The 18,183-nt window shown below is 45.2% G+C and overlaps 1 protein-coding gene across 1 annotated transcript in view; it reads left to right on the top strand.

The window, feature by feature from the left end:
* Positions 1-13,878: 13,878 nt before the first annotated feature.
* The window catches only part of LOC9636256 (succinate-semialdehyde dehydrogenase, mitochondrial), a 68,232-nt gene continuing 63,927 nt past the window's right edge, over positions 13,879-18,183 (top strand). The window contains exons 1-2 of the mRNA XM_024687373.1: positions 13,879-13,960; positions 14,524-14,646. Coding sequence (XP_024543141.1) covers positions 13,879-13,960; positions 14,524-14,646 — 205 coding nt within the window. The remainder of the gene's footprint in view (positions 13,961-14,523; positions 14,647-18,183) is intronic.

Here is an 18,183-nt window from a genome sequence, read left to right as displayed (position 1 = left end):
TCGAGTCTAAAGTGGAGTCTAAAAAGGAGTCTAACTTCATATATCAAAAGTTACTTGTCGGCTGTCCTTTTGGATATTCTTTCCTTACTACCACGATGACAAGAGGTCGGTATTGTTGGACCCTTTATCAGTCCTTTTTGTTCAAGTGTTAGTAAATTGGACTTTGCATCTGTACTTGGCCGGACGAGCATAAGGAAGGAATTCCTAAGTGTTTATTTAGCTAAGCATACTTGGTCCAGCTTTTTAGTTCTCTTTTGCTCTATCTTGCAATGGCTTGACAAGAACCTTTGCTAGAGACTAGTCCTTCAATATTGCTGAATGATAGCTTACTATGTCTATCAAACATCCTCACTATCACACCCTATTAGTCTCATTTTAATCCTAAATGCTATTTATGGAAAGTGTCTAGATTTTCTTATTTGACATATTTACAGAATGTAGAAATTGTCCTAAGCACAATGGTGTTCATCCCATATCCAAATTCACAATCTAGGGACATTCTATATTTAGTAATTTTTGAGCTTGTCCCAAAGGCTAACTCCTAGTACTAAGGGTGTCTTGGGGTGAAAGCCCAAAGCGTGTGTTCCTCAAAAGGGGGGGTTCCAAATGTATAGTACAAATAGTAGATATGTTGGGCATGGTCGACTAACTTAAGGCATAGTCTAGCTCTTGCTTGTGTGCTTGTCTTTGTTCTACGTTCGGATTGGGTTTAAACCCAAGTTCCATTCCATGCTAGCTGATGGAGTACCCATATCCTTGCATTAGGTCACTAGTATGCTGAAATTGTGCCTGATTCCGTTTGGCTCCATTTTGCATGCTGGTCCTAGCATTGGGATGTTGGATACTTTAGGACTGTAATATTGAAAGGTCCTAGGAGTGAGTCTATCCTCAAGGAGTAGCATGTTGAAAAGGCATAGCTCTCTATTTTAATTTATACATAAATATATAAGCAATATGATAAATAAAAAGGTCAATATAGAAATGATTTTTGGATCTTGGGAATAGTAGAAGGTTTTCCTTAGAGAGTTGAGGATATGATTCATATAAGTGTTTGACTTAACAAACTGGCTAATGTGATTATGGTAAACAATTATAGTTGGGACCACGGGAATAACAAAAAATCCTAAATAATAAAGGAGTTATAATATTATTCTCAATCACCTTATAGTTATTATGGCATCTATTAACCACCTTCAATGCTTAGCTTTGTTTGGTGAATTTTTAATGGCATGCTCAACTGCTACAAGTTGATAATCTCGTGTCTTTGCCCTGTACAAATCATCAATTCATAAAAATTCAACTCCTCTTAGGCATGCAAGTAGCTCTATAATCCTTATATATCACTAATTACCCTGTAAAAACAAAGATTGAGAAAGGAGCACTAGAACAAAACTTACCTCTTCAAAGAAAAGCTCTTTAAGGACATAGTTGATCTATTTATCTTCAACCACCATTGCAAATATTATACTCATTAGCTTATTAGAAATCATATAATCAACTATCTATAGACTTAGAAGGCAAGAACTAGCTGACAATGATTGGCTTACTCTGTGCTCCTATCCTTTCACTCCTTAGGCTATATGCTCAGGAGTCGTTCCATGTTTTAGTGCCATTGCTTCTTGGCTCCATACTTGCGAGTTTGGTACCGTCCCTTTGTTCAGTGGCCCAAGGCCCTGAAACTCGGGTTTTGCACCACTGTCCTTTGGACACGTGGCATGTGACACGTGGCATATGGAGGGTTTAAGTTCTGTGTCATGGTTATCCTATGGTAAATCACCATAGGATAAAGGGTAAAAACTATGTATGTTACATTTGGTATCAGAGGAATGAGTCTTAATGGGTATTATCTAATGAGATTGAGCAACTAGTTTCATTGCATATGCAGAGATGAAAACGATGATCTGAGTGGGTACATGTTTGGGTGTAAAGGCTTCGCATTCGTTCCTTGGGTATGGATTTGGTTACCTTTTATACCTATTATGTGAGTTTGCTCTTGGGCTTATAAGATGGATTGAGTTGTTTCATTTACACGAGTTTGCACTTGGGCTCGTGAGTGAGGCACATTAGCAACTCAAGGTTATATTTTGAGTTGGCAGGATTAATGTTAGCCTATTGGAGGTTCCATGAGTTGTTCCATATACTATGGATGAAAGTAAACCTTCCTTGGGTTTGCTATGACTACCAAATAGGCTAGTCCGTAGCTATTTAGCACGGCACTGGTGGATCTTTCCTAGGAATGAATATATGTGGATCAATCAAGACTATAGGGATTAATCTATTGGTTTAGGTAGTCATTGTTATGCCCTCTTATAAACTTTTCTTGGATTGGATTGAAGGCAGTGTGAATGCAAGCTTGAGGTTTAGTCAAAGATGAGACCAAAAAGAGAGTCATTAAAGATAAAGGATCAAATACGTAAATCATCTTTTCTTCTTAGAGAGATGATTTGCAATGAGGTGTTAACTCATTGCCTGTGTTCACATTATGCGATCAAGAATCTCTATCTTGATGCATGTTAATTATGATGGTATTACAAGTGGTGAGTCATGAGATGGATAGCGGTGAAGTGCTAAACCATTTGGTCTAGGCTTGCTATTGAAGGCTTGAGTTACAATGCTCAATTTTTTTTCAGGGAACCTTGCTATTGTTCCTTGAGTACCTTAGTGTTGGATTAGTTTTGAGTTTGGTCAGAAAGAGAGTGGCATGAGCTTGTTTATGTTATAAACAAAAGTTAGTGGTGTTGGGTGTTATAAATTTCTATTGGTGGAGTGTGGCATTTATGTTGCATTTTGTCGAATTGAGTTGACAGTTAATACTCACATAAACCTTTGTAGTAGTGACATGGGTATTACTTGTGGTGTTGCTCAATTGATGATCAAGTCATTGTGATTTTATATCATATCCATGTGATAGTGAGCAATATGTTTACGAAGTTACTTGATTAAATGATGATCAACCTTAAAAGTGGTTGATGGTGAAACTAGTTTACTTGCATGTAGTACTATTGTAGTAGCTTTGACTAAGATTCTCAATGGTGGTCTATTATACTAAACTTAAGTTGGTACCTTGGTTTTTGAGGGGTTTGCCCATTGAGGTGTTAAAAAGGGTTATAGCATTTATTTGCTATAGTTTGTTGGTTTGTCTGTTAGGACTTGAAGTAGATTGTTGGATGGTGTTAGGGCGTGACCACCAAGAGAGTGAGAGAGAGAAAGGGAATATTCTGGTCCTTGGAATATTCCCCATCTTCTTTGCATAAAACCCTTGCCCCACAAGGCACAAGGGCAAGGGTGGGAGGGGATTTTGTAAAGAGCATTGAAGTATTTCTCGTGTTTGAGCGAGCGTTGGGGGAGGCGCCCCTCCTTCCCCCAACAAATGGTGAACCCGGTGTGACGTGCAGCACTTTCTGAGGTGTCATTTCTCTCTTTTTCTTTTGGTTACAAACTTTGGGAGGGAATTCCTTGTTTGTCTTGCGGTGGTTTTGTTTGATCTTGAGCGTGTTGGATAGGTTTGGAGCTCCTCTTTCCAGCAAGGTATAGCGCTCATCAAGCCGTGCAGTATTTGAGGAGATACAACGTTTCTTGGCTCGGTTTGAGGAACAATTTGGGGGTTTTCACTTTCTCGCCTAGATCCTCAACCCAATTTCTCAAAGTAGTGCATTTGGGCTTGTAGATCTGGCCTAGATCTATGAGTAGTGGTGATTCTTGGAGCTAGATTTGGCCAAATTAGCGACATGCAAAAGGATTTTCTTCTTCAGCTAGATTGGGTCATCTTTGTAGTAGGAATTCATGCTCCTCTGGGCTTTGTTTTGAGTGCTGTTTGTTTCTAGAGGTGCTCTTGGTCCTAGGCTTTCCAGAAATACCAATGGCGCCTCAGTATCAATCTACATCACGGACATGCACATGTTTTTCCGCAATGTTGGTGTTCTGGGCTACCTCTTTGTGGATTTCGGGGAATATTGAGGTGGCTTCTTCCCAAATTCCTATGATAGAGGGTAAACAGGGCTTAGCCCTTTCGAACAAGCCCACCAACAGTCAAAATGGAAAAGGATCGAGACCAGAGGACTCATTTTTCTCTTTTGGGTTAAACTTTGTTAAAAGTTCCTTGGGAACAAAGCAATCTTCAAAGAATAGGTAGGCGTAGGAACAGGAACAGGAGTTGGCATAGGAACAGGGACAGTAGCAGCGGGCGCAGGAGTAGGAGCGAGAGCAGGGGGTTACTAGTTACATGTTACAGGTCCCCAGTTACTAGTTACCAGTTACCAGTTACCGGCTACTTCGGCAGCTACTTCGGCGGCTACTTCGGCGGTTACCCTACAGATATATAGTTATGTGTGCTTGAGGCTTAGATCGCCTTCCATTTCGACCCTTATTTCTTTTCATCACAGGCATTTTGGGCAACTTTGAGCAACTTGAGCACTAGCCTATAGTCTTCTTGCCCCTATCAACCCAGTTGCCTTGACTGGGCATTTGTAGTGTTCAAGGTATTTGATGGCGGTACAAACTAGACGTGTGACAAATTGGCACCCTTTTACCATATCTCAAGGCCCTAAGGTATGGAGTAAACTTTCTACCATCCAAAGGCAGCTGAGGTACAACACAACACCTTCTTGGGCCGAGTCCAATTCATCCTTGGCAGATTCCAGTGACTTAGATCTACGTTGACCTCTTTTCGTTCTGGTAGGGTGCTCACCAGTCTGTTCCTAACTATATCACCCGGTTTCAAGCATATTGGAAGCAGTATTGGGATCGTAGAGTGGTCCAAGATGAGCAATAGGGGATCACGACATTCACAGCGGGTCTGCATGAGAACTTGCAGCGAAAACTTCTTAAGAAGACGTTCAGGTCTTATTGCGAGGCATTTTCATTTGCCATGAAGCTGGAAAGAGAGCTTCTTGTTGACTTGAGGATTGCTAGGGTTTATTTTGACCAAGCCATCACCCTGTCAGAGTCACCTTGTGCAGCTGTTACAAAGCCCGTCACTATTGAGCATACACCTCCAGCTATTGAGAACTTTGCCAACGAGATGCAGCAGCTGAAGGAGATCATTCTTCAGCAACAATCACACAATGACAAACTGGTCCAGGAGCTGGTGGAGCAAAGAGGCCACTATAGCTCGGGAACGCAGATTTAAGTCCCGTTGGTGGACTCATTGGGAGACAAACACACACAACACACAGCACTGCTTTAGGCTTCACCCAGAGCTTCAACCTCCATCTTCTCAACGTGTCCAACAGCATCCCTTCGTTGATAATTCCACATCGTCTCGGGGCCAGAGACATATCAGGAGCAGCTGGAGCGACAAGCAATTGAGGCAGCCCCTTTGTCAAGCAAAGGCAAGACACTAGCCTCATCAGTCAACACAATTGTGGTAGCCAAGGAACTCTATAGGCAACAGTAGCAAACCACAGCCACTCGAGCCCAAGCGAAGAAGAAGACACCTGCTCAGCCTACCACAAATCCCCTGGCGCCGGTTGAGAGTGAATCTCTGTTGGCACTAGATCCAGTGACATAGAGGATGGCTTGTAAGCTCCCCTTCAAGTCACTACTCTCTTCTCCTCCTAAGATCTCACCAATAGCTATTCTTATTTCTGGAGCCGGTTCTTCAACAACTGGTTGACACTCTCGTCACCTTTTCACTCCGAGACATGTTGTGTCTTGTCCCGGGATTCGGCCAGCGTTTAGAGGAGTTTGCACGGTCAGGAACACTAGAGAGCACTCTCAAGAGGACTCCTCAAGAGGTGCACATTGTCAACATGACAAGATATGGTGGAGATCCTGGTCCATTCTTCATCCTAGTGCAGATTGGTACTTCCTCTTGTAGGATGGATGTGTGAGACACAAATCGCTAAGCCCCAAAGTGGAGCCGAAAGGGTGCCACGTGGTAGTGGCCGAAGCAAAAGCCAAATGTGCGTAACACGTTTGGACTAAAAAGCTCCGACTTGAAAGGTTGAGAGCGGGAGTGGAACTCCCAACGGAGTGCTCAAGGAACGAGCATGAAGTGAGCAATAGGCGAGGCTCCAAAAAGGGACCCAAAAGGACCCGAGATGGAGTCCGAGATGGACTCGAGATGGAGTCCGAGATGGACCCGAGATAGAGTCCGAGATGGACCGAGACAGAGTCCGAGATGGACTGAGACAGAGTCTGAGATGGAGTCCGAGGTGGACTGAGATGGAGTCCGAGACGGAGTCCGAGATGGAGTCCAAGATGGACCCAAGATGGAGTCCGAGGTGGACCGAGACGGAGTCCGAGATGGAGTCCAAGATGGACCCGAGATGGAATCCGAGAAGGACCCGAGATGGAATCCGAGGTCGAGACCGAGACCGGGACCGAGACCGAGACCGAGACCAAGATCGGGACCGAGACTGAGGCCGAGGCTGAGATCGAGTCCGAGTCCGAGTCCATGTCCGAGTCCGAGTCCATGTCCGAGTCCGAGTCTGAGTCCGAGTCCGAGTTCGAGTCTGAGAGGGTGAAAACCCAAAGTGTTCGTCTCCTAGACCCTGGGGGGTTTGGTGAGCTCCAAAAGTATAGTAAAAGGAGGACTGCAGTGGAGCCAGTTTGGCCAGGAAAGGCCAGTTTGGCCCAAGAAGGCCAGACCCAGTGTTGGGTGATGAACTGACCATTGGGAAGTCCAAGACTAGAGTGAATACGGACCGACAAGCGGGGTAGCTTGGTGAAGTGTTCAAGAGCCGGCTCTAGTTCCCCCGGGAGATCGACTGGCCGATGCTCCCAGTCCAAGTATGGGTGGCACTACCTACTTGGATACCTGGTGTGGCTCAACGGAACCTCACTCTAAGCCCATGGCTAGAGCAGCTAAAGCCGGAAGGCACGGAGAGTACCCATGAGGCCCGCATAGGGCCACGGTGTTCCGAAATGTTGTCCCAAAGGCCCAGACTGTGGAAAGAAAGAGGAGTAGTCCTCTAGTGTAGGGACCAAGGATACAGTCGTGTAGTGAGGAAGTCCCAGAGGACCGTGGGACTTAGTGTTCGGGCCTGTGGGCCCTAATCCAGTGGCAGTGTTGGCGAACACGGCCAAGGACAGAAAGGGACTTGGTGGGGACCAGAAAAGAGATATTAGGGAAGGCTATTCCCCATGTATGTGGGCATCCTAAGGATGCTAAAGAGTGGATCTGGGATGACCACTCATGGACGGATGGCCCAGTTTTGGAGAGACGGGATTGCAATGCAGGTGGTGTTGGACCACCGATGTGACCAAGGTGATTGGGCATGGCCTAGCGTAACAGGCTGGTACATTAGTGGTGCCTTGGGGTGTCGGTCATGGGACCGGACACGTGGAGCACTAGGACCATGTGCAAAGGTTGAGTGGCATGGATGCCATTCTTGGGGCTAGCAAGCCCCAAGTCCTGAGTGGGACTTATAGAGGTTGTAAATGAGACTCCTCCAAGTGGTTGGAGGTGTGGTTAAGTGACTAAAGTAGAATGGAAAAATGGAGTCGCTTACAGGATGTTTTGGTTGATTCTAGTTTTGGAAGCAACATTATCTCTCTCAAAACTGCCCTTTCAGCACAGCTATAGATCACTGAGAGTTCCTCTACATGCTCAAGACCTTCGCTAACCACACTGTTCCTCCAGTAGGCATTTGCTGTGGTGTCAAGGTCTCTGTGCAAAGTGTTATTTCTGAGGTGGATTTCCTTGTGGTTAACTACCAACGTCTTGTAACACCCTCTTTGAAGGACTCTATCATCCTTGGCCGTTCATGGCAAGGTATAGCCCATTGCACCATTGGCAGCACACAAGGCAAGATGGAAATTAGCGATGGAACCCACAGTGCCGCCTTTCTCAACAACCACGGCAGAGCTCTTTCTCAGCAAGCCCAACAGGCTCAAACTAAAATGGCCTCCACACTATACTTTCCTCTTGAGCTCATAGAGGTTTTTCCCGAGTTGGTGGTGGAATCGACCATCTATATGACTGATGCTTTCTCATGCAATGCGATTGACATGGTTGGAGGTGAGTCAGATAGCCCGAGACATCTCTCAACTTCACTCTCTTTATTTGAGAGTAAAGATTAGGATACGTGGCTCCGATACCATTGTTAGGATCCTATCCCTTACACCCTAAGCCAACTGGCTAAAGGGGTGATCACTTGATTGCAGCCTTTAATCCCACTTTAACGAAATAGAGCTTCAGGGCCCTTTCCTTATCCTTCACTGTCTTCTTGTTCAAAGCGCGGTAGTCAATACACATTCGCATTGAACCGTCCTTCTTCTTCACAAGCAAGACCGAAGCACCAAATGGAGACTTACTTGGCTGAATGAATCCAAACTCAAGTAACTCCTTGATTTGTCGTTGAACTTCTTGCTCCTCCGCATAACTTAACCGAAATGGACGCCGGTAAATTGGCCGCGTCCCCGGCTCCAATGTAATCCCATGCTCCACACCTCGTAATGGAGGCAATCCATGAGGAAGTTCAGATGGAAAAACATCAGAAAACTCATCAAGTAAACTCATCAAAAAACTCTCGGGGGTGGTTGGGTGGTGAGGAACCTCAAGAGGTGGCATAGCATAGTCTAAGGCAACTAGATCTTTGTCTTTTTGCGCCGGATCATAACATTGGTATTAGAGGAGTTGGTTGCGATGGCCGACCAAGTTGAACGCTGGAATCCTATCGTCGATGGTGGTGCCGACGATGGTGCTGACGAAGCTGCGGAGATTTGGACCATTCAAGATGTGGTTCATGAGCTGCGAGCCCTTAATAAAAACCAGCAAGAGATGCAAGACGAGATGCATGGCATGATGGATACCATGCGTAGGCGTGTTGAGGCACTCGAGGCTGGACGGGGTAGTGCTCCAAGTAAGCCTTCTTTGGTAGATCGACTCAAGATTCCAACTTTTTCCGGTGATGGTGGTGTGGACGAGTGTCTCGCTTGGCTAGCCAATGTGAAGAAGTTCTTGGCTGCTAGAGGAACTCCAGATGCAGAGGCTTTAGTGGCTATTCTGATGGTTTTGTGTGATGCGGGTCTTCGATGGTGGAATTGGCTTGAGGAGTCCTGTGTTGCGGATAAGAAACCACCAGTGTCTACCATGGATGAGTTTGAGGCTGCTTTCCATTTACGTTTTGCCCCTCATTACGATGTGGAGAATGCTCGTACAGAACTTTGACATTTCTAGCAAGGGAAAATGACACTCGGGGATTATATTGAGAAGCTTACTCGCTTGATTAGTCGTGTTCCAACGAAGGATCCAGATCAGAACAAGTCCTACTTCATTGATGGCCTACATAGTGAGAGCATGCGGCAACACTTGCGTCATTCTCAGCCTATAAAGAGTTTGGAGGAGCTCTTTGATGCGGCTCATCAACTTGACAATGACAAGCACAAGTCTCGCAAGCGTTCGCGGGGTCCTTCTGTCGAGAATCGTCGTGATGATCGCTGTGGACACAAGGATGGGAACAAGCATCACAGGTTGAAGTCGGTGGTGACTACTTCAGATGCAAAGGGGTCCAAGAAGCAGAAGTTCTTTGTGAAGAATTATAGACAAGGTTGTCATCATTGCGGCGAACTTGGACACTACAAGGCTGATTTTTCGCAGTTGAAGAACAAGCAGCAGGACAAGAAGAATGGCCAATCATCTTCTCACGGTAAGTCAGCTACTAAAAAGTTGCAAGCTTTACAGCGTGAGGATGACGAGAACAACCATTCCGGTCAGAGGAAGAGACTTTCAATCGTTGCTCGTCAACTCAATTGTGTTTGGAACAAGATGGAGCTTGAGGATACGCGTGAATCAGCTTTAATGCTGGAGGGCGTGTTCCGTGGCGATCCAGTGCAGATTTTACTGGATAGTGGGAGCGATGACAACTTTGTTTCGGCAAAGTTTGTTGCGGAGCATCGCCTGAACACACGTGGAGTTCTTCCATACACAGTGGAAGCTGCAGCTACCTCTGCTCAGCATTTCGATGCTTGTGTCGAGGGGCTGGAAGTGTTGGTTGGCAAAACCACACTTGTGGAGACTTTTTATCTCGCGGATATCCATCGTGTGGATCTCATTCTTGGAATGCCATGGTTGGTGAAGGTGGATCCAAAGATAAAGTGGAGCATTAAGCGTATCTTGCTGGAGTATGGTGGCGTTAAAGATGTGTGGTTTGGCGAGGGCGTTCAACCACCAGTTGTTATGCTCTCTGCTACATCTTTGAAGCGGGCTTGTCGTAATGGAAAAGCACTTTCAAGCTACTTGCTGTTTGTTCGTGACTTGGGGGACCAAGGCACGTGTGGGGGAGAAGCAGCAGTACGGGATGTACTTGATGAGTTTTCACCCTCTAGATTCACTATGTTGAATATTCCTTCAGAATATTCCTGCCCCACTCGTCAGCCACGAGAATCAAACTGGGCTCTGATACCATTGTTAGGATCCTATCCCTTACACCCTAAGCCAACTGGCTAAAAGGGTGATCACTTGATTGCAGGGCCCTTTCCTTATCCTATTATCTTGACCTGGTGCCTAACAAAAGCCGAGCCCTTCGCCACACCCTCTTTATTTGATGGCAGGGCTTATAGGGTACGGGCTCCCATATCCAGCTTTTCGGAGTGTTTCTTGATAGAGCAAGGGCTTCTTGACTCGTTTCTTGCATGGGATCAACTCTCTCTTATGGAGCTAGATGACAGTCACTCCAGACCAGGCCCATATTTCACAAGACACAGCTGAACTCAATTCTCCTCACCAACTATCTGAGGTGTCACACAGCCAGCATCTTCCTACTAAAATCGTGGTAGTTGACAACCCCAAGCGTATTTTGTCATGCTGTTTCTTGGAGACAGAAGATGACATCTAGACACAAAATTGGCAGGAAGAATCAAGCCAATGGGACGTGCTGCATGCGAGTTATAGCTCTTTGAGTTCAGAATTTCCTACCATGGTGCCCCTGGTACAGATCCAAGGGTATTACACTAAATCTTTAGGACCAGACTTGAACTGGACTTCGGTGGAGGACCTTCCTTCACTTATGGAGTACCTGGCTATAGTCTTTGCATTGGACATTGAGCACTCAGAGCATCAGAAGAAAAGAGAACAACAAACAAAGACTCCGGATCCAACAACAACGTTCTTGCTTGACTTGCCAGAGATTGTCTTGCTGGATGTGGTGTCCCCAACATCTTTATTTGAAGAAGAGGGCACTCCTATGATTACAGCTTATTTTGATGGTGCTTTCTGCCCCAAAAACCAGGTTGCTGGCATTGGAGTTTGGATGATTGATTCTGCGGAGAACAAAATAGCTGACTTCTCTGAGCCCGTATCCATTTCCACATCTATTTTAATGTGCTAACCTTTCTTTTACAGTGACCGATTCACAGTCCTCATACTTTATCTTGGATTGTGACCATCCAAGAGTTCCAGCCAACATTTCACATGCGGCGGAAGTGTGTGATGGATCCAAGCGAGTTCCTGGTTGTTGAAGCTACTTCCTTTGTGGTCCCAGCAGCATTACAGGACATTGCAGTGTACCTAGATTCAGATCAGTTCTCAACCGATTCCTCACTAGTACAACAAAAGGCATTGGAGATCCGAGCACGGGGGTTTTGCCTTCTCGACGGACACCTTTACAGGAGGACTTCTTAGGAAGTTTTGTTGCGGTATGTGGGGAACACGAGGTCTCTGAGCTCCTTCGTGCTTTTCACTCTTGTTGTTGCAAATGTGACTTCGGGTATCAAAAACTAGTTTTCAATTAATCCTTACGAACACTCTTTCCTTACTGCTATGATGGCAGGAGGTTGGTATTGCTGGACTCTTTATCAGCCCCTCTTGTTCAAGTGTTAATAAACTAGACTTTGCATCTATACTTGGCCAGATGAGCATAAGGACGGAATTCCTAAGTGTCTATTCAGCCAAACATACTTGGCCTGGCTTTTTAGTTCTCTTTTGCTTCGTCTTGCACTGGCTTGACAATAACCCTCGCGTATTGAGACTAGTCCCTTAATATTGATACATGATAGCTTACCATGTCTACCATAGTCTCATTTCAGTCCTAAATGCTATTTATGGAAAGTGTCTAGATTCTCTCATTTGGCATATCTACGGAATGTAGAGATTGGCCTGAACACAATGGTGTTCGTCCCGTGTCCAAATTCGCAATTTAGCACCATTCCATATTTAGTAAGTTTCGAGCTTGTTCCAAAGACTAACTCTTGATACTAAAGGAGGCTTAGGGTAAAAGCCCAAAGCGTGTGTTCCTCACGGGGGGGGGGGAGGGGGTGGGGGGATGTGGGGGGGGGGATGTGGGGGGTTCCAAATGTATAGTAGGGATAGTGGGTAGGTCGGGCATGGCTGACCAACCTGAGGCATAGTATAGTTCTCACTTATGTGTTTGTCCTTGTTTTGTGTCCGGCTTGGGTCTAAGCCCAAGTTCCATTCCATGCTAACTGGTGGAGTACCCATGTCCTTGCGTTAGGCCACCAGTATGCCGAAATAGTGCCAAACTTCATTTGGCTCTGTTTTGCGTGTTGGTCCTAGCAATGGGATGTAGGTTGCTCTAGAACTGTTCCAAGTCCCTCTAGGCTCTTGTCCCTTCGTGGTTCGGTTCCGTCACTCCTTGGCTCCATGTTTGGGACTTTGGCACCTTTCCTTCGTTCAGTGGCCAAGGCCTTGAACCTCAGGTTCCACACCACTATCCTTTGGACATGTGGCATGTGTCACGTGGCACAAAGAGGGTTTAGGTTCCACTTCGTGGTGTTATCCTATGGTAAATCACCATAGGATAAAGGGTAAAAACCACGTGCACTACACTTGTGCAGGGCATTTCTTGAGATGAGTCACAACACAGCTCCTCTTGCGCCATGGCTACTTTTGGCCTCAGATTCAGCAGGATAGCTTGGCCTATGCAAAGGCGTGTGAACAGTGCCAACAGTTCAACCCCTGGAGCCATGTTCCACATCTTCCTTTCTAGCTCATTACTTCTCCAAGTCCCTTTTTCTAGTAGGGACTTGACTTCATCGGCCCGATTCACCCACCAAGCTCAAAAGGACAACATTACATCATCGTGGCAACAGACTATTTCACAAAATGGGTTGAGGCCACCCCTTTGCGACAGGAAGATCAACAATCTACAGCAAAGTTTGTCTACGAGTATATCATTTGCCGATTTGGAGTTCCTGCTGTTTTGGTTTCCGATCGTGGCAGTGGCTTACTTGGACAGGTGATGCAACATCTTCTCCAGCAGCTGCAGGTCAAGCATGTGAAAAGCAGCAGCTATTATCCTGAGCGCAATGATCAGGCAGAGTCCAGCAACAAGATATTGAAGATAGTCATCTCAAAGCTTGTGGAGGGTCACCCAAGGTGTTGGCACGAGCACTTGGTTACAGCATTGTGGGCCTTTCGGACGTCCTTCAAGACATCCATCTCTACGACCCCATTCTCCCTTGTCTATGGGACAGAGGCCGTACTTCCCGTGGAGATCCAAGTGCCATCACTCTCACTTTCACTTTGATACGCAGCAGCAATGTAGCTTAGCGATGAGGACAAGCTTCATGCACATGACTTGGAGGTTCTTGCCTTGGAAGAACAGCGATGATCCACATCAGAACATCTCCTTCGAGGCAAGCAGAAGATTAAGTCAGTCATTGATCACCAGCGGTCTGCTGAACCATTCGAGGATCACGATCTTGTTCTACTCAAGGAGTTTATGCCACTTTCAAAGTTCTCCCCTCGCTAGACCGGCCCCTACTTTGTCCAATGACACGTCGGAGGTGGACCATATGTGCTAGTTGATGCTGATGGACGTGAGCTCCCACACACTCACAACCACTCTCATCTCAAACGCTTCATCCGGTGAGGCGTTCCTCTTCTCTTCTTTTTCTTTTTCTTTTTCTTCCTTTCTTTCACTTTACTTTCATGGCTACTTTTCTTACTTTCAGAGGGTGTTTCTCCATTGGACCATGGCCCATGCCTTGGATTTTGTGCTCAGGCTGCATTGCCGTTTGTATGGAAGTTCCTCGTTTGGCTCGGTCTATGTTCCAGGTTCTTTGGTCCTTCCCTTACCATTATTACACCTCACACATTACCCTCACTCATTCTATATCATCTACACTCACAGTTCCATCACCAATCACTTCCAGCAGCGTTGCTCGCACTTATCTCTAGATGGTCGTCTTGCATCTTTCATTCTTTCACCATCATTCACATCTCCGTTTGAGGTCACATTTACACCATACCACGGACACACATATGTGCACCAGCAGCAAATGACACCATCTCATTTGGATGTGCCATTTCCGAGATATCCTTACGACCATTTGCCGACAACGCACTAGCTTTTCTAGAGCGACTTTCTTCCAACTAGGTGAACCTGTTCACTCAAGGCACCTAGGTGGATCTTTAGGCAAGGCCACAGAAGTCAAAACCACTTTCTTCTACTCCAGCACTCAGTGGACATATGCCACCTCCATTTACCGACTATGACATCCTTTTCAATTGCTAACTTCTTCAGTTCAATACATCAGACTGGCCACCTTCTTAGAGTGCCACCCCATCTCAACGCTCCACCATATCACTCCACCATATCGGTGCTGGAGCTGGCGCAGGAGTAGGAGCGAGAGCAGGTGGTTACCAGTTACAGATTACAGGTCCCCAGTTACTAGTTACTAGTTACTGGTTACCGGTTACCAACTACTCCAAGTGGTCAGCACTTACTCTACGGGCCAATGGTTATCAATGGCCACCTTTTCAAAGTGCCACTACCATCTTGGAGCTCCACCATATCACTCCATCTTTTATCATTTCCAAACTTACCACTTTTGGGCAATGCATCCCCTCTTTTACCTTTCTTTCTTTCTCGATTTTGGCCAATCCTTGGAGCATATTGGATCTCATCAAGAGGCTGCATTTGCATATTACACTTTCCTGAGCCGAAATCCAGGTATGGGTTAAGTTCTTTGGGTGCTCACTCTTTTTCCTCTATTTTCTTCCTCAGAAGAACCGGTCCTCAGAATATTCCTTCTCTCTCTCTCACTCTCTCGATGGTCACGCCCTAACATGCAACCACGATGGATCGCACAGGCTCCAGACGCATGAAAACAACGAGTGTAGAGTGTACATCCAGCTACTGACGCCAAGTGCTAGCAGCTGAGTGAAATAGTAGAAACTCTAGAAAACAAAGTGGAAAAGAAAGAAAAGAGGTAGGTGGGAAGTTTGGAGACAGGGAGGAAAACCCGGTGGGAAACCCTATAGTCAAATTGGACCCTAAAGTTGAAAAAAAGTGTAGAAAAAGTGTGAAAAGAGGAAGAAAATAGAGAAAAGAGGAAGAAAATAGAGGAAAAAGAGTGAGCACCTAAAGAACTTAACCCATACCTGGATTTCGGCTCAGAAAAGTGTAATATGCAAGTGTAATTTCGGCTCAAAAAAGCTAGCACTTATATTAGTGGAAGTGACATTGTTATTTCAAGTGATTACGAAGACCATAGCTTCAGATATCTACATTGCAGTAACACTTTTCTTAATTCACTTTCAAGATCCAATGTAAAGCCAAAACACTAATTAAAAAAATGACTTGCACTCCGAAATGCATTTTGTTGGGGGAAGGAGGGGCATTTTGCGAAGAGCATTGAAGCATTTCTTGTGTTTAAGCGAACGTTGGGGGAGCATACTATGGGTCTTGAGAATTTATGTTGAGATGAATATATGTGAAGTTGTTAGTAGGAGGAAGTTAGTTGAGTCTTGAAAGTTTGTATTCCTAGATTGAGAGTCATTCTTTTTCTAAGATGAAAAAAAAATCTTCAATTTTTCTTAAACTTTTTCAATGGCTGATCTATTGATCACTTTGCTTGAAAACCATTCCATTTAATAAGCTAGTGTAAATTAATGAAGGGGTTGGAGTTAACTTCAGTTAGCTTAGACCTTAGTAAGTAGTTTATTTGATACAACCCAAAAGAGATGCTAACTTTTGGAGTTAAGACAATTGAGTTGGATAGAGTTTAGAGTTGGTTGGTATAGAAAAGTGGCCCTTGCACTTTTTCTAGAAAGGTGCCTTTCTTTTATAGCATTATGTTTGGTGGCAAATTGCAATTTGCATTTTGTTAAACTCTATGAGAGTAATGAGCTGTCACTGATCTTGACTTGGTCTTGGTTAACTTGGTTGCTAGAGAGCTTTGGGTGGTGATTCACTCTTGCTTTCTTTTAGCTTTATTTTGGTGTTGATGGCATTGAAGTGATGCCTTTGTAAGCCACAAATTTTTCCTTTCCAATTTGCCAGCTTACTTCGTCTATCCGTCCAACACTGCCTTGGCTTTTGCTAAGTTCCCTTGCCAAGGTTCTTGCCTATGGTACCAGCTCCTACTTGGTTTCAGCTACTCACTACACGAGCAACGGAGCGTTAGCCATCCATCCACGGATTCCCAAATCACTACCAATCCCCCTCCCCGGGTTAGACTGGACTTAAGGTTCGGCTACACTTCCCACAAGCACAAGCAGCCAAGCACACCAAGCTTCCAGGTTCCCTAACATCCTTTGGTATCACAAGACTTGATCATGGGACCCTCTAAATCCCAAGTCTTGAGTGCAACACTTGCTTCGGGACGCCGGGGCGAAACACCGTGGCCTAGCGGCCCGGTATGGGTACCTTTACCCCCCCACTTCCATCCCGAAGGAAGGCCCAAGCCTCTAGAAAGGGCGAGGACCAATGAGCCGCATGGTACTCAAGTGGGGCACCACTCCACATGAGCCGGGAGCACCATAATCGGTTTCCCTTTCGGGAGTGGGAGCTGCTCTTGAGCACTTCCTTGGATGGCCCTTCCGGCACCAACCAAGTCCATGCTCACTCCCACCCAAGGCCCCTCGGTCCCAGTCCCACCCTCAAGTTAGTTTGGGAGCCCCACTGGAGAGTCCCTTCAAAATTGGTTCCTGGACCTCACTATCCCTACTATACTTTTGGAACCCCCTGCAGCCCCCCCCCCCTGGGAGACGCACGCTTTGGGCTTTCACCCCTTGACCCGTATTAGTATTTGGACTTAGTCTCTGGCTCGATCTCGGACCCGATTTCGGATCCGACTTCGGATTCGGTCTCGGACTTGATCTCGGACTCGATCTCGAACCCAATCTCGGACCCGACCTCGGACTCGACCTCGGACTCGGTCTCGGACCCGATTTTGGATCTCGGACTCCGTCTCGAACTCGGTCTCGAACTCGGACTCGAACTCGGTCCCCGACTCGGTCTCGGACTCGATTCCGGACTCTATCTCGAACTCGGTCCTAGAGTCGGTCTTGGACTCGATCCTCGACTTGGTCCCATCCGATGAACTCTTTGTCATTTTGGTCATGCTTTCGGGGTTCTTTTAGCCTACGACACCTCGGCGAGTTGGTTCCTTACAGCCTTGTCATTGACAATATTGGTGTTGAGATTTAAGTGGGATGAGATATCTCTTAGTAAGATTGATATTGAGTTTCATTAGTCTTGATTCAAATAGTGTTGATACTTGGCATTTGTGCATTTGCTAGTTAGCAACGTAATTGAGGTTCAAATAAGTTGAGTGGTTAGTTGAGTTAGTTGTGTTCTAGACAAGATTATTTTGTAGGGGTTGAGATTTGGCTTTTCTTTGCAAAGTGATTTAGTCATGGACTATGCTAGCTTTATAAGAAAAAGAGTTAGTGATCAATATTAGAATGTTTGAATCTTTATTGGATTTGAGTTAAAATATATAGATCATTAATTATTCTTTTTGTGCTTGTTATGAAGTGAGTTACATCTTGCTATAGAAGATGAATTCAAGAAGGATCGATTTAGTGATCACTTGTTAAACATAGCTTTGTTATGCTTGGCTTTTGATTTAATGCAAATATACTCTTCATTAGCTTTGTATTATAAAGTTTGGCTTATGGATGTATTAAGAAGGATATTATGGGTTGTGCCATGATTTTTTCTTTAGCATTGAAGTTAGTTCATGCAACATTTATGATCATTGTTAAGAAAAACCTAGCTATATGCTTCTTTAAGTTTTTGGTTCCTTGGGTTTTCATGCTTATAGTCCATTTGGTTGAAGTTGTTGAGGAAGGCGTTCTAGCTCATAGCTTCTACATTGAAGTTAGTATTTGTATCTGGCAATCATTGGTAATGATTGACTATCATTTAGGATAGTTAATTATCCTTGTCAAAATTTTTGCATGATTGTTGTTGATATAAAATGATTCGCTATTATTTAACGATGCTTATGCATCTCTCTTTTTGATGGGATGATTGATAATCTTTCATA

This window comes from Selaginella moellendorffii, unplaced genomic scaffold (assembly GCF_000143415.4).
Source record: "Selaginella moellendorffii unplaced genomic scaffold, v1.0 SELMOscaffold_53, whole genome shotgun sequence".
NCBI lineage: Eukaryota > Viridiplantae > Streptophyta > Lycopodiopsida > Selaginellales > Selaginellaceae > Selaginella > Selaginella moellendorffii.
Note: the sequence above shows the minus strand (reverse complement) of the source record. Positions and strands in the feature narration are given on the sequence as shown.